Below are 13,442 nucleotides of genomic sequence, written 5' to 3'. Positions count from 1 at the left end.
CCTAGGCACTGCCCCATAATTCACTGAACCGAACCGGGGTCGTCTGAAAACAGCCCACAAAAAAGTGGACGCCTCAACGCCACCGTTATCACCGCGAAGCTGACAAATAGTAACGACTGCAACCACTGAGCGCGCCTAGCCTGGAACTTGGATGCTGTTCCGAAAAACAAAGTTTGACGAAGCCACTCTCCGGTTCCCCCGTGGACAGGGCGCTGGGAAAACTCGCGCGGGAACTCAATAAATCATCAGAAATTTAACGATGATTTACGGGCACCAAGTGTGGCCCGGTTCGTTCCATGTCCCCGTTCCGGTCTCTTATCTGTTGTGATGTTTTGGTCCTCTTTTTTCGGGGAGGGATTGGGTACTTCAGTTAAATTGGCTACCGCGAGTGGGCGCGAGAAAGTAAACCATGCCCGCCTACCTTGGCCCCCGGAATCGGCCAGCAATTTCTGGCCAATATCGTGGCGGGCGAGGCGAACATTGTCTAACATCTAATTAGAATAAATTTAACGGAATTTGAATAATTCCCCACGAAGCAGAGCGAGCGAGAGAGAGAGACGCACCGGAGTGTGGTGTTGTGTGGCCAATTGTTTCACGGCTAATTTGTATGCAAATTTAATTAGATCATATTTACGGAGCGCGTGGAGCGCGTTGTTGGTTAGACGGCGAGAGAGTTTAGGAACCGATTTGAATATTTGTTCTCCATTATGCAGGCTGTTGCGCCCTGAAATTAAACCTGAAAGCCCCCAGCCCCCCTCAACCACATGTCCATTCTCCCCAACAGGTCCGCTGTCGGTCGATCGGTTCCCCGGAGAGCCCGATGATGACGTGGATGTGGACGTGGAACAGTGCAGCGATTCCGAGACCCGAGAGACCTCCAGTTCCAACAGCCGAACGCTGCGACCAAACCGTGGCCCGAAATCACGCACCACGGCGAGTTCTCCGGCCCGCACCACCGCCAGTGCCTCGGACGAGGAAAGGCTTACACCGGAACCGGCACAGGTATGTCCGGGGTGTGCCCGGGGCGTGCGTGCCTGGTGCTTAACATTGTCCTTTCCTTCCACAGAGCAAGTCCACGATCGTGGGGTCTTGTAACTGCGACGAGCTGCGGCCAGTGCAGTGTCACCTGGAGACCAAGGAGCTGTGGGACAAGTTCCACGATCTCGGCACCGAGATGATCATCACCAAGACGGGCAGGTAGGTCGAACCGCCTGCAGGTGGCGCTGCTGGCTGCCGGGTACGCCACTGACAGCGTGTGTCAATCATATTCGTCGTCTGGCGGGCGCTTTTAATTTTTACACAGTCTGCCGCCGAGCCGACAATCTGTCAACGGGCACCCGGCGGGGAGCTGGGTCACACCCGTGGCCGGGGTGTCAAAGTGGCAATCGGCAGCGCGGGCCAGTGTTCCTGACCTGACAAAGCGCGGCCCACCGTAATTGCGCGCCCCAAATGAGTTCGTAATCGTGGGGCAATTAGCACAGCGCCCGCCCGGAGTGGATTGCGCCGTAGAGGGTTGTGCCCGGTAGCTACCACCACGCTGTTGCTAAACCGAGCCAACCTACACGGTGACACGTGTCGACGGTGGGCTACTGATGGAACGGCTCGATAGCCACCTACCGGCCGACTTCAGCGGGAGTTTATTTTTACAATTCACTTTCAGATGATTAACTTACAGCGCCGGGTGTGCCAGATGTGCTCACTTTGTGCGTTTACACACATGATAAGACACACAGTTACTCTGGTGGGGTCAGCGTCGGGCCAAGGGAACCCGCGTCAGGTCTGGCATGTCACGTCACCGGGACTGAGCGTAACCGGATTGATGGCTTTGATGTGAGGGCTACAGGTTCTTTGCCAAACTCTTAGTAAAGCCCTCTTTCGATAGTCACACTGGGCAACATTGTTGGGCTTTGAGCTTAGTGCATTGACAATGCGAAGGAGTTAGTCCAGACGATTCGGGTTTGACAGCTACTCATGTCTTATCAATACTACGCAGTCTCCTAGCTTATCAGAATGAGAGCCTAGCTCAATTGCAGTCGTATTTGGTCATATGGAACTTGCGTGAACTTACCGTCGTTGATAGAGCAGTCGACGTGACAGTGCAAAAATGCAACGTTACAGAAAGCAACAGTGATCAACTTTGTCTCTGGCGCAGCCAAAGACCGCACCTGGCGGTTGTTGTGCCGAATATGGTGATCATGATGATAAGTCCCACTTCTTACCCTTGCATAGGTTGGAGAAGGACGGATTTATCTATAGATAATTATAACAATAATAACGAAAGCAGAAAGCTCCTCTTGCTCTGATTGTAGTTCAAACCTTCAGTTACCATTGATTGATAGTGTGATGGCATTATCAAACATGAAATCTGATCATTTTTTAATTTATATTTATGTTTTGTATTTGCTTTTTATCAATTAATTGTCAACATCATAATCAAAGCTTATGATGACAAGCACAGTCTCGACTTCTATTGCTCCACAAGATCCAACATTTGACAAACACAACATGTAACATTTGAGGTAACATCTGTTTTTGTTGCGAGTTAAACGACTCCTTTTATGTATGCCGAATACAGACCTTTGAAGTCCCTCAGATTTGCGGTTTGGGTGAAGTTACTCGGCATCTTATTGTACCATTGAATCCCCTTGAATAACAAGGACTTTTCAAGGGGTTTTCTGTGGAATTGTTTGATAGTCTCAAGACAAAGAGACAGATAGTTTGAAAGTCCTACTCTGTGAGCACAGTAGTGGATCGTTTGACCCCAGGACTATCCGTTCTCTTAAGTATAGGGTGGTCAAAAAGCGTTCTCTTTTTCATTTGGTTATAAAACAAGAACGGCTTAATACTTTTCCATTCTTGAACTTTGACTTGAAATGTTATTTCTTCAAGTTTATGTATAATATACAATGTTGGTAGCAGAACATTGGGAAATCTGATTTTTTTTTGCCAAAGTGGTAGGACTTCAATTAAAACTGTGCTATGTTGTAAAATATCATTGTAGCTCGTTTTCACCTCAGTGGCTGTAAGCAGAATTGTCATGTTTGTGGTTCGGAAAATCTACACGTCGTACAAAAGAACTATACAACGAATCGAGAACGTCGTACAACGAATGACTATTTGGTGCGGATTTAGTCTAATTGGTTCTTCGGCGAAATTGATGCTGAGAACTTGGACGGCATTTGGTTTCAACAGGACTTGCCATACAGCGACAGCTACGATCGATATTTATGCGAACAAACCAGCAACTATTGACGATCTCAAGACCCAAATTCACATTGCCATTGCCGAGATAGGGCCAGATGCAATCGAAAATGTACTTAAAAATAGGTCCACCGAATGAGCTACTGCCAAGCTAATTGTGGAAAACATTTGACCAAAGTTGTTTTACATGAAAAAAATTATGAATCAACCTTTTCTAAATAAAAGGCACAGCAACAAAATGTTTGGTGAGACTATTAATAACTATTGACTATTGATTAGAAAGCTACATGAACTAAGCTGGCTGGAGTTTAATCATTGAACTAGTTGACCTCCAACTCAGCAAGATTGTGCTTAGTTTGACAGATTGTGCCAGGATGGAACAGTTGCTAAACGGAACGATCGTCGTTGGCTAAGAGTAGTGATGTAAATGTTAAAGATGATCCTATTGTAGTTCCTTTTTCTCATTGAACAGATAAATTATGGGCAACTCCGACTCCGACTCTGAATGGATTAATGTAACAAAAGTGCCGTTCCAAGAACTGCAAGCACCTTTGGACTGATGCAGCGAATGCGACACTGGAGCTTTGAGGAATGTCCCTCTATGTCCGGGTTTGTTTGAATTTTCTCACCTCCCCTAGCCATCGCGCGGTACCCGGGCTGGCTAGTCAGGAAGCAGATGCCGTAAAGCTCGTGCGGCCATGGACCGCAAGTAGTAAATCTTTTGTGAACCAGTTCAAGCATCTCAAGAGCCACGGCCCAAGGCCAGGGTGGCCCTGGGCCCTGAGCAATAGAACATAACCTTGGCGGGCACAAGGCACTCCCCTGGATGACCCTGGAACGACCCCCACCACCACCTAATCCCCCGGCCCGGATGGCCCCTTCTCACGCCGAGGTTCGAAATTTCTCAACCGGCTCAACATGCGCATCGAGCCTGCTTTTATTGCTTTACGATCGCTCGGGTCTCTGGTTCCTCATCGCGGACAGTTAGGGCTTGTCACGTCACGTCACGTCCCCGGCCTAGAGGCCCCCCATTTACACCCAGGGTGTCAGCTCGTTACCGGTGTTCCGCGGTGCCGGCCGCACACGGGAACACGGGTCGGAAAAGTGCCGTGGGGCTCTAGCCAGGGTCCAGCCAGGGTCTACGGAGAGATCGTGATCCGGTTGTTAAAATGTGTGAAAAACAAGCGCGGCCCGGGGTTCGTGTGAGGTTTGTAGCACCTTCCCGGGCTGCGCTGCGCTGTTCGATCATAATCAGGTCTGATTGGATCCGGTGCCTTCTGCCGCTTCTGAGCCGCGGTTCCTGGACGTAGTGAGCAGGATGGGCACACGGTGGGAGCTTATTTGCTTGTTTTTTTTTTACAACTTTTCGACGCTGCAATAAAGCAATAAAATCGCTAATCCGTGCTGATGAAAGTGATAAATTTCCCAGCGTGTGTCAATGCATGGTTTCCGTGACCGGCGCATGTCACGGTGTCCCCGTTTCGCCTTCTGAAGGCCAGCGGTGCGAACCGGTGCCCAGCACATACCCAGGAGCGACTGATGGAATGTCGGATGCTCTCTTGAGGTGTCAGGTTGGTGGCCGGACTCACCGCACCGATCGGACGATCGGGCGATCGCGGACCCCGGCTTTACGGGTTTTGCTTTTCAATTTCTTCAAATAAATTCATAATTTACGACCCAACCGTCACCGCGTGCTGGCGGTGGCAAGGTGGGGACGCCTTCCTGTCAACGGGTGTCCTGTCTGCCCGATGCTCCGCTCCGTGTGTTGTGGGCTGCCTCGTTTTGCACCATAAACATCGCGGCGGCCGGGCCAAACGGAATAAATCAATAAGCATAAACGTGAGATTTACGCTTATAGATTTTTCTCAGTTCGATTTGTTCTCGGCCCCCGCCAACGGGCCACCGGTCGCCCTCTCAGCCCTTCGGAGTCGGGGACTCGAGTCGAGGTTTACGAGTTTAACACGTAGCCCCAGTTTATAGGCTCTCGGCGGGACCGACCCCTGCTAAGGCTTTGTTCGCACCGAGCACCGGTGCTGAGAGGGCGAACCGCGAGGCTTACGACCGGCAATCCGGCGTTGGCCTCCGGCCTCTCCGGGTGGATCCGCGCGGTGGTGCTGATGATCCGCGAATTTATAGACTGCGAACGTGTGGCGGTCACCCGGCGATCTTAAGTCCTTGTTGCGGTCGTTGTTAGTGAGTTGGGCACCGGCTAGAAGGGCACCAGGGCTTCGAGGGGTAACAAGACACGCCGGCAGTATGGTCAAGTTGTTGTATTCGAAGAACTGCTGCTTGGTAGGCATCGCCATCACCGAACGTATGATGATGTCTAGTTCAGAAGTAAAGGAGAGTTGCTCGGGATAGTCTATAAGTGTCTATATCGCTTTTCGCTTGTCTTTCCAAACACAAGACAAACGATTGTCTGTTTCAGTGAAATGCGTCTAATATTGGGAAGATTGGGTTTCTTTTTGCGATCGAAATGAACGAAGTAAGAGTATCCCACCACAGCCCTACTCAAGGTGTAATCGCTTCGGTTTATCACAGTACGGTATCGTTTGATTGAACATTGACTGACTTCAATTATGCTTACGCTTTTTACATATGCTTGCCAATGTGTATTTTTATGTGAGAAATGTATATGTACGAGGGACGGATGCTGACCACTAATAGTTGTCGGTCGGCCGTTGGGCAAAACGGAGCAGAGAATCGCGAACAGAGACGCAACAAACCAAAAACTCAGCGGTTAAGTAGAAAACATGGAAATTGATAAATTAATTTGAGACCGTGTTTATGCGCTAAATATCTGTCGGAGTAACTGGCATATCTAAGTTTGGCCACTATTCAATTTGAGATCAACATTGAATGAAAGGAATAAATTTAATTTAATTAATATGTAACCCATACATCTCCTTTAACCATTACACATTTTTCCAACGTATCACAAGATTTTTCATTTCTTCACTGAAAAATTCTTCTATTTTTTCTCGAACCCAGGACGTTGTAGAAGCCTTTATCTAGCCTTTAGCAACCTTCTTGTCGAAGCTGTGCGATTATTCTTCGATTATTATATTATTATTCTTAATGTCTCTCTTGAGGATCAAACTGAAAATCGAAAGGTTGACAAAAGGGTATGGAATCGGCTCAAACTTCAGACCCTTAAGTTGCACACGAAAAGTGCGAACGAGCGTCATCGTGTTGCCCAATTCTCAATCAATAGTGAAGTCAACACAATCCTTGAATTTTCCAGTTTGGTTTGCGATTTGCCCGCTGTTGAGTGATTGGTCGATCATTTTGAATCAAATCTTCCACAAGTTTGCAACGATTATCATTGGAAGCAGTGATTGGACATCCGGTGTGCGAATTTTGTAAACAATTAAGACTTTTCCTGGTTGTTAATTATGATATTTTGGCATCTTCTTGTATGTACGCCATGCACAAATTAGTAGTACAAATGTAGTTATAGTTAGTTAAGTTGGTGTATTGTATTTTTATTGAGGACACGATACTGTTCCACAACCCAAAAGTCTACTTAAGGCAAATTTATTTCGATATCTTTCCATACATAAAATATCCCTAATTGGTTTGGCTTCGTTTTCAAAAGTAAATCTGGGAACTTCGGATCGATCCGGCCACATCGACACCATTCGTTAAAGTCCCAAACACCGATCGGTAGGCAATCTGGAGCCCAAGAAAATCGGTAAACCGATAAGCCGCTCCGTCGATCAGCATGTAATTAAAATTAAATTTATGTATCAAATTACTGCTGGACGGCCGCCGCGTGTGCGAGCATAAAGGAACACCGAACACGAGCATTATCACCGATCGTCCGTGTCGTTCGAAAGTGACAAAACAAGATAATAAAAGAATTTCGTTTCCTCCCGAACGATCCCAGGCCGCAGATAAAGTCTTTCCTTTTTCCAGCGAGGAACCAGAAGACGTTGCAGGCGGCACCGTTTAGATAAGAGGCCGGAGCAGCAGTCAAAGGGACACGGGTCTTCTTCGCCCGATCGGGAGGCCGGGCGATTTTATGGGACACTTATGTGGCTCGTTCTCCTCTCGAGGCCGGTTGGGTCATCCGGCTGTCCAGCTTCCCGACTGGCCCGGCCGGCTCGAGCGATAATCAGTTCGATGACAGGTTTAGTCGTTGTTTTGCCGTTAATTTTATTAGTTTAATTTCCTTAATTTTCTGATCGCTCACGATCGAGTCGCGTTGCCTCTTTAGTTTGACGTGGAACTTTTCTGTTCCACCTCTGGAGTTGAGGCACCCCCACCACACGCCCCCAGGCGACTGTCTGCGAATAAACACCTTCATTTGATTGCCGTCGGGAAGCACGGCAGGAAGGCAGAACCGTTTATCCGCTTCATCCGGCCCAGGGCACCGTGAAACGATCGCGCCAAACGACATGAAATTTGATCCGAAAAATCGTTAAAGATCGTTGAAACCGCGTCGCACCCGTCGGTTGGATCCGGTTGTCCGGACCATCCAGACCTTGCTCCCGCGGGGAGGCTGCCTCTCCCCGTGCCCGGGAATAAATGGTCACATGGTGCATTGCGCAAATTGCTGTCTAGTTTCTAATTAAGACCCTTATTTTTAGCGCAAATGGCGTCGGGTCGGTCGAGGAACGCCTCGTACGAGAGGCAGCTTCCAAGGCTCTCACGTTTCCGCGTGAGATGTGTCACTTTACCACCGTAGCCGTCCCCTCCGATCCCCGGGCGTGATTATGATTTCATAAGATAAATTTCCGATCATATGAATGGACCGCAAAATTACGCCACATAAACAATTTATGCGCTACCAACCCGGGAACGGCCGGGGACCGGGTAGCGAGACGAGAGTCGAGTTGTACGAATGGGGTGAAAAAAAAGGACGACGCATAAGAAAACCGACGCACCACCGGCGTGTGGTTCCGGCGGGGGGTTGAGTTCTTTCTTGAGGCCGGGGCAAAACAAAACAAAATCAAGAAAAGGAACGATTGCGCATCCGTTTTATCCCTTCCCCGTTCCCGCCCTAAGCCACCCTTCCCCTCAGGTGGCCGTCTGTCGCGTCGTAAGCGAAAATGGCCGGCCTATGCATTAAATAAATAAACAGTCATTTAGTTTGATTTATCTTCCGGTGGCAACAGCTTCTTCATCGCGATTTATGTTTTGCCTGCCTCAAAGCCCGGCCAAAGCACACCGCACAGCCCCTTCCACGTGGCCAGAAGATTTCGTGAAGGCAGCGCGACGGGCTGCAGCTGCGAACCAGAATCAAATGGTCGCGGCCGGGTTGGCCAACCCGCCGTATCGAAAGACAGAAGTTATTACAAGCCTTTTTTATTCCTTTCGCCCCGGCTGCCCGGCTCGGTTATAAAGTGGCGTGCCGGTTCGTGGTAAATATTTGCACTGCAGTACAATGCGGCCACGGACACACCTTTCGGTTGGCGAAATGACGACAATCCGTTTCCTTTGCGCGCACCAGGAAATCTCTCGCTGCCGGATATCGCTTTGGAAATTCTAAAATGCTGCCAAGCCGATACTCGGCGCCGCTCTCACCTGTCGCGGCCGATTAAAGGATTCCCGCCGCTTTGCGGAAAAGACAAATCGATCGCCGGCTGCTGGAACGTGGCCGGCTGCCTGGCCAATGTGTCATTATTTGCGTTGAAAAATGCACTCACGATCGATCAAGCGGCTTATCCGGGCTGTTTCCAATTTCCGGCTGAGTGAAGCCGCGCGGCAAGTGATAACGAACGAACCGAGCGGCCGTTTTGTAACCGTTTTACGGACACTCCGGGTTACGGTTCGGATGCCAGCCGACTACGGCCGGTGCATGATGCATCCTCGCCGGTCGGTCGATGGGATTAGTGGCCGTCCGGAAGGGGGTGCGTAAGTGCCGCTCGAGCACCGCTTAAGGTTAATTTTATTCCTCATCGAAGAAATTGCATTACGATTAGCGACTCGCGCTCGCGTTTGATGACGCAACACGATAGCCAAAAGGAAGAGCCAATGATCACGAACTTTGCTACAGTTTCCTGGTGCCAATATAAAAAACATCTTTTTTTCTCTTAATGGTGCTTCTTTGAAGGTAAAATTCAATAGGAACGCATTTTTGCTATCTCTAATGCGATAGTCTGAAGAGAGAACGCCCTAAAACTATTGGGCAATTTCATCGATATTTGGTATAGATACGCCGCAGTATTGAAAGTGGAAGATTAATAGATCTGTATACAGTCACTAGCATAAAGAAGTTAAGCAACTGAATATTTGAATAATATGTGAAAATATAAGCATGTCTACTTTTGGAATCGCAACAGATACTCAGAAACTTCTCTAATTTTGTAGGGATGTGTTCTGTGCTGATAAATTCTTGATATGACTAACCTTATGAGGGGTTGAACTGTTCTCCTTTATGGTATAGGCAATACGGTCCAGGAATGCATTGTATAAACAAATAAATAAAAAAAAATTAAAAAAAAACAATAATAAAAAAAAATTAATAAATAAATACAGGAAACTTACGACTTACAGTTGACTGAAATTTCATCGTCGTGAAGCTGGTCGTGAATCATGAAAAGTGAAGGTTTCACAAGTAGAAGTCAAGTAGTACGTCGGTATTAGATGAAGGTATTAAGGTTTTGGGCTATTCGCATCGTTGTCCAGACCAGCGAACCATTTGGAACATGTGGCCATTATTGAACTTTGGAGAATCTGAATAGATTCCATACAATTTAAAAGAAAAAACTTATTTAATTCATCAAACCAAAGTGGGTCTCAATAATATCTGAAAAGATTTTGAAAGAATTGATGAATAATTTCATGATTAGTTTGTACCATAATATTCGGCCAATTCGCTTGTTGGAAAAACTTGGGACAAATTTCCTCCCAAAAATGATCTGTTTTAATTTAATAAAATAAATTCACCATCGCTGTACTCACGGTACTCGATGCTGGAAGTCATTCGAAGGTTAGAAATAAAGGTACCAGCCCGTCTAAAGCTACTTTAAATAACGCGCGAAATATCGAAACCCATTTGCGTTTTCGCGTTTCATGGTCGAGCCGCCGAGCCATCGGCGAAGCGAGGAGCTTACAGCTGATTAGCAAGGCGGTCCGAAGTGATTTACAATCACACACCTTACTCTGTGTCTGCCTTCCGCGCCTAAAACTCTTCCCTTAGACTGCCAATCAAATTATGATCCGTTTGGTTCCGCGGGTTCGGGGGTGATCCATGGTTTCCGGCCACCACCAGAAGCGTACTCGAAACGAATCCGTAAAGAACCGTGTTACCGTGGCTTCCCACAGGCGGCGGCGGTCTCCGGAAGTGGCTTTCAGCCAAATCTTTCTTTCCCATTCTTCCCACTCTTCTTCGTCCAAGGCGGGTTGCTCGAGTGTTACTAACTACACCGCCCAGCAACAAGGGCAGCGACAAGCCAACGACTCGGCGGCCTCGTTACGTTTGATTGAATTTTTCCCAGCCCTCCGCGCGAACCCACAGGTCGAGAAACTAGATTCCGCCAAATGGACCCTGTCACCGGACCGGGTGCCGTTTTGGGCCGTGTCCGGTTGTTTTCCGGTCCGGGTCTCCGCTAGCCGGACGGACTTCCCATGAGTGGTCTCGGGTTTTTTTGGGAAGTTTTCGTTTGGCCAGATGGAAAAGAAACGAGTTTTTTTCTCTCCCGTCGAACAATCTCTCGTTGCGTTCTGGTAACAAGTAGATGACGTGTGACTTGTTTTTGTACCTCTGCCTAGAGAAGCTAGTGACTCGGCTCGGAGGCAGTGACCTTAGCGTTTGGGACCTGCGACGCTGGGAAACAGTTTAGTTTTTCTTCGCGATGGAGATGTTGTGGTTTTCATTAGGCACTTAGTCAACCGAAATTCAATTAGTCCACAAGTCCGTAACGTGTTTAATGATACAAGAAAAGTCGTTCCTCCCTTTTGAGAATTCAAAACACTTTGGAGTCTAGGTCCCAGACTGTTAAATTCTGCACATAAATAGGGTTTTTACATGGAGCGACGCTGAATCACACAAGCTTCTTTTGTTCTGGCTCTGCTGCAACTGACAGATCCCGAAACGTCACTTGGAGCGTCGCCTTTTATTCACCACGCCATGTGGTGGATACATGACACGGACATTAACAAAGTTGTTGAAAAGTTGAAAAAGTACGTTACTCCTCTATTGAATCTCTTGTTCACGCGTATTCGACTCAAGAGTCGAAATGGTCAAATCCGTTAGGAACCACACCACAGACCGGTCCGAAGGGGTGAATCGATGGTCCGATGGTATGTAAATCAGGCACGATAAATAGGCACGGACAGCGCGCGCGAACCCTCGAGTCCGACCTGGAAGCTCGCTCGCCCGGCTCTAGAATGCCCTCTCAACACCTCTTTTGCTGCTTTACATGAACCAATCCACCCAGGCCAGGTTAGCGCGTTGTGCCTTTGGTCCGATGCGAGCACCGCCAAACACCTTCGAACAATATCTTATCTTATCGCTGACTGGCTGGCGGGAAAACATGATCATTACACGCTTCTGCAGCGGCGTCTTGGGAGACGGAACCGGTTTGCCGACCGTAGCTAGCTTCCGGTTTCGGTGCACCCGCCAGGTGTTGCAAGGTGGCGGTGTTCTGGTTTCTTATCCCGATGGTTTTATGGTTCTTATCCTGCGCTTAAGTGTTTTCCTTTTGTTTTTGCTTACTCCTTCGCGCATGATACCTGGCAATTTGCGGCCATATCGGTTTTGATATCGGGAGCATTTGTTTCATATTTAACGCACGGAGCGCGGAGCATGGGGCACCGAGACCGGGGCCAGTAGATTGCTATCGCTGAACATGCACTGCTCGACCATTCTGGCATTTAAATTAGTATGGTTATGGCCCTGCCTTAACTGCTACTGCTTTAAGGCACGGAAAACGGCATCGTCGTCCTCGTCGTGGATTAAGTGTTGAAAGTAACACCGGTTCCAGAAACGGCTCTTTAATTTCTCGATTTCTTTAAGACCTAGTTTAATGGCCGGGTTAATATCAAGACTCGATTTTACACATACGGACTGGGTTCTTACTCCTGTATTTTGTTCATATTATTCTAGTTTAACTCAATTTTCGAAAAAAAACCTGAGGTGTGCCTCAAATGAGTTCAGCGGACCAGAGTACCGCTTCCGTGACGATTGATCGTTCCCTTGACGGCGGCAGCGGAAAATTGAATGTCCGACAGACGATGTTTCGTAATGCTTCCATATGTTGCACCCGCTGCTTCCCGAAGGAAGCTCACCGTGGCGCCTTAACACCACGCGGTCTCTGTGTTCGGAGGCTTCTGCTTCTTGGGATGGGCTGGATGAGCTGTTAAAAAGGATCGCGATCGTAAAACACTGACCAAATCGGGAGCTCGACAAAAATTGGTTTTCGCCCAACCGCCCGGGCCGTGTGGGGATCGTGATCGTAAATCTTGCGGTCCTGCTTTACACCCCTGTTGAAGGTGATGATATTTATGCTGCGGTGTCACATTATGCGCATTTTTGTGGCTCTCCGGCTGCGCCTCGGCAGGTTGCGCCGTGAAGGTGTGTGCACGGTGAGTGATAAAAGATTCCGTTTCCGTGCGAAATAAATATACCAGCGCTGGGGATGCTGCCCGGACGGACTCGCTGGTGCACGATTTATGTTTCGCCCGTTCATAAATAATGCGATTATGGTCGGTGCGAGTGTCGATGTGGTTGGCGTTTTCTTTTGTGTTCCTTCCCCGATTTTGTTTACCCTGCGCCATGTGCGATCGTCGAGGATGGGGATTTTTAGTTTATTTCTCCCAATATTTCGCTTCCACGAAGCGAAGACCAAGAAAAAGTGTTTAATTTTTCGCTGTTTAATTTGATTTTTATGATCGGTCGCGGGGCCGATGCGCCAGGGATGAGGGGCACCCCGCTGGGATCGTTGCGGATTCTCGGACCAGGGCGTGTAAAATACTAATTGGACAAAAATGCGCCTCGTATGCCCGTATTCCGGGTGCAGTAAATGTTTGTTGAGCTCCGGAACGGTTCGTAGCCCGCAGTAGTTCAAGGTTTGCCGCAGGTCAACGATCGGAGTGTGATCTTCTCCCCGATCGGAGAAATTGGTGTTAATGAAATACAAGAAATATTTGATGTTGACGGTTCGCCAAAAGACTCATTTAGTTTATTTAAGAAAATCTACCCTGGGTATGGCACCCAAATGAGTCAAATCAAGAAGGATTACAATCTCTTTTACGGGATGATTCGATGGTGGCGCATTTTTCACACATAAGCA

General features: G+C 48.1%; 1 protein-coding gene across 1 annotated transcript in view; it reads left to right on the top strand.

Moving 5' to 3' along the window:
* LOC131207771 (T-box protein H15-like) overlaps nucleotides 1–13,442 on the top strand; it is a 45,987-nt gene that overhangs the window by 8,378 nt on the left and 24,167 nt on the right. The window contains exons 2-3 of the mRNA XM_058200399.1: nucleotides 785–1,002; nucleotides 1,067–1,197. Of these exons, the coding sequence (XP_058056382.1) occupies nucleotides 785–1,002; nucleotides 1,067–1,197 (349 nt within the window). The remainder of the gene's footprint in view (nucleotides 1–784; nucleotides 1,003–1,066; nucleotides 1,198–13,442) is intronic.

This window comes from Anopheles bellator, chromosome 2 (genome assembly GCF_943735745.2).
Source record: "Anopheles bellator chromosome 2, idAnoBellAS_SP24_06.2, whole genome shotgun sequence".
In the NCBI taxonomy this organism is placed as follows: domain Eukaryota; kingdom Metazoa; phylum Arthropoda; class Insecta; order Diptera; family Culicidae; genus Anopheles; species Anopheles bellator.
The sequence above is the reverse complement of the archived record's forward strand: the minus strand, read 5'-3'. Positions and strand labels throughout refer to the sequence as shown.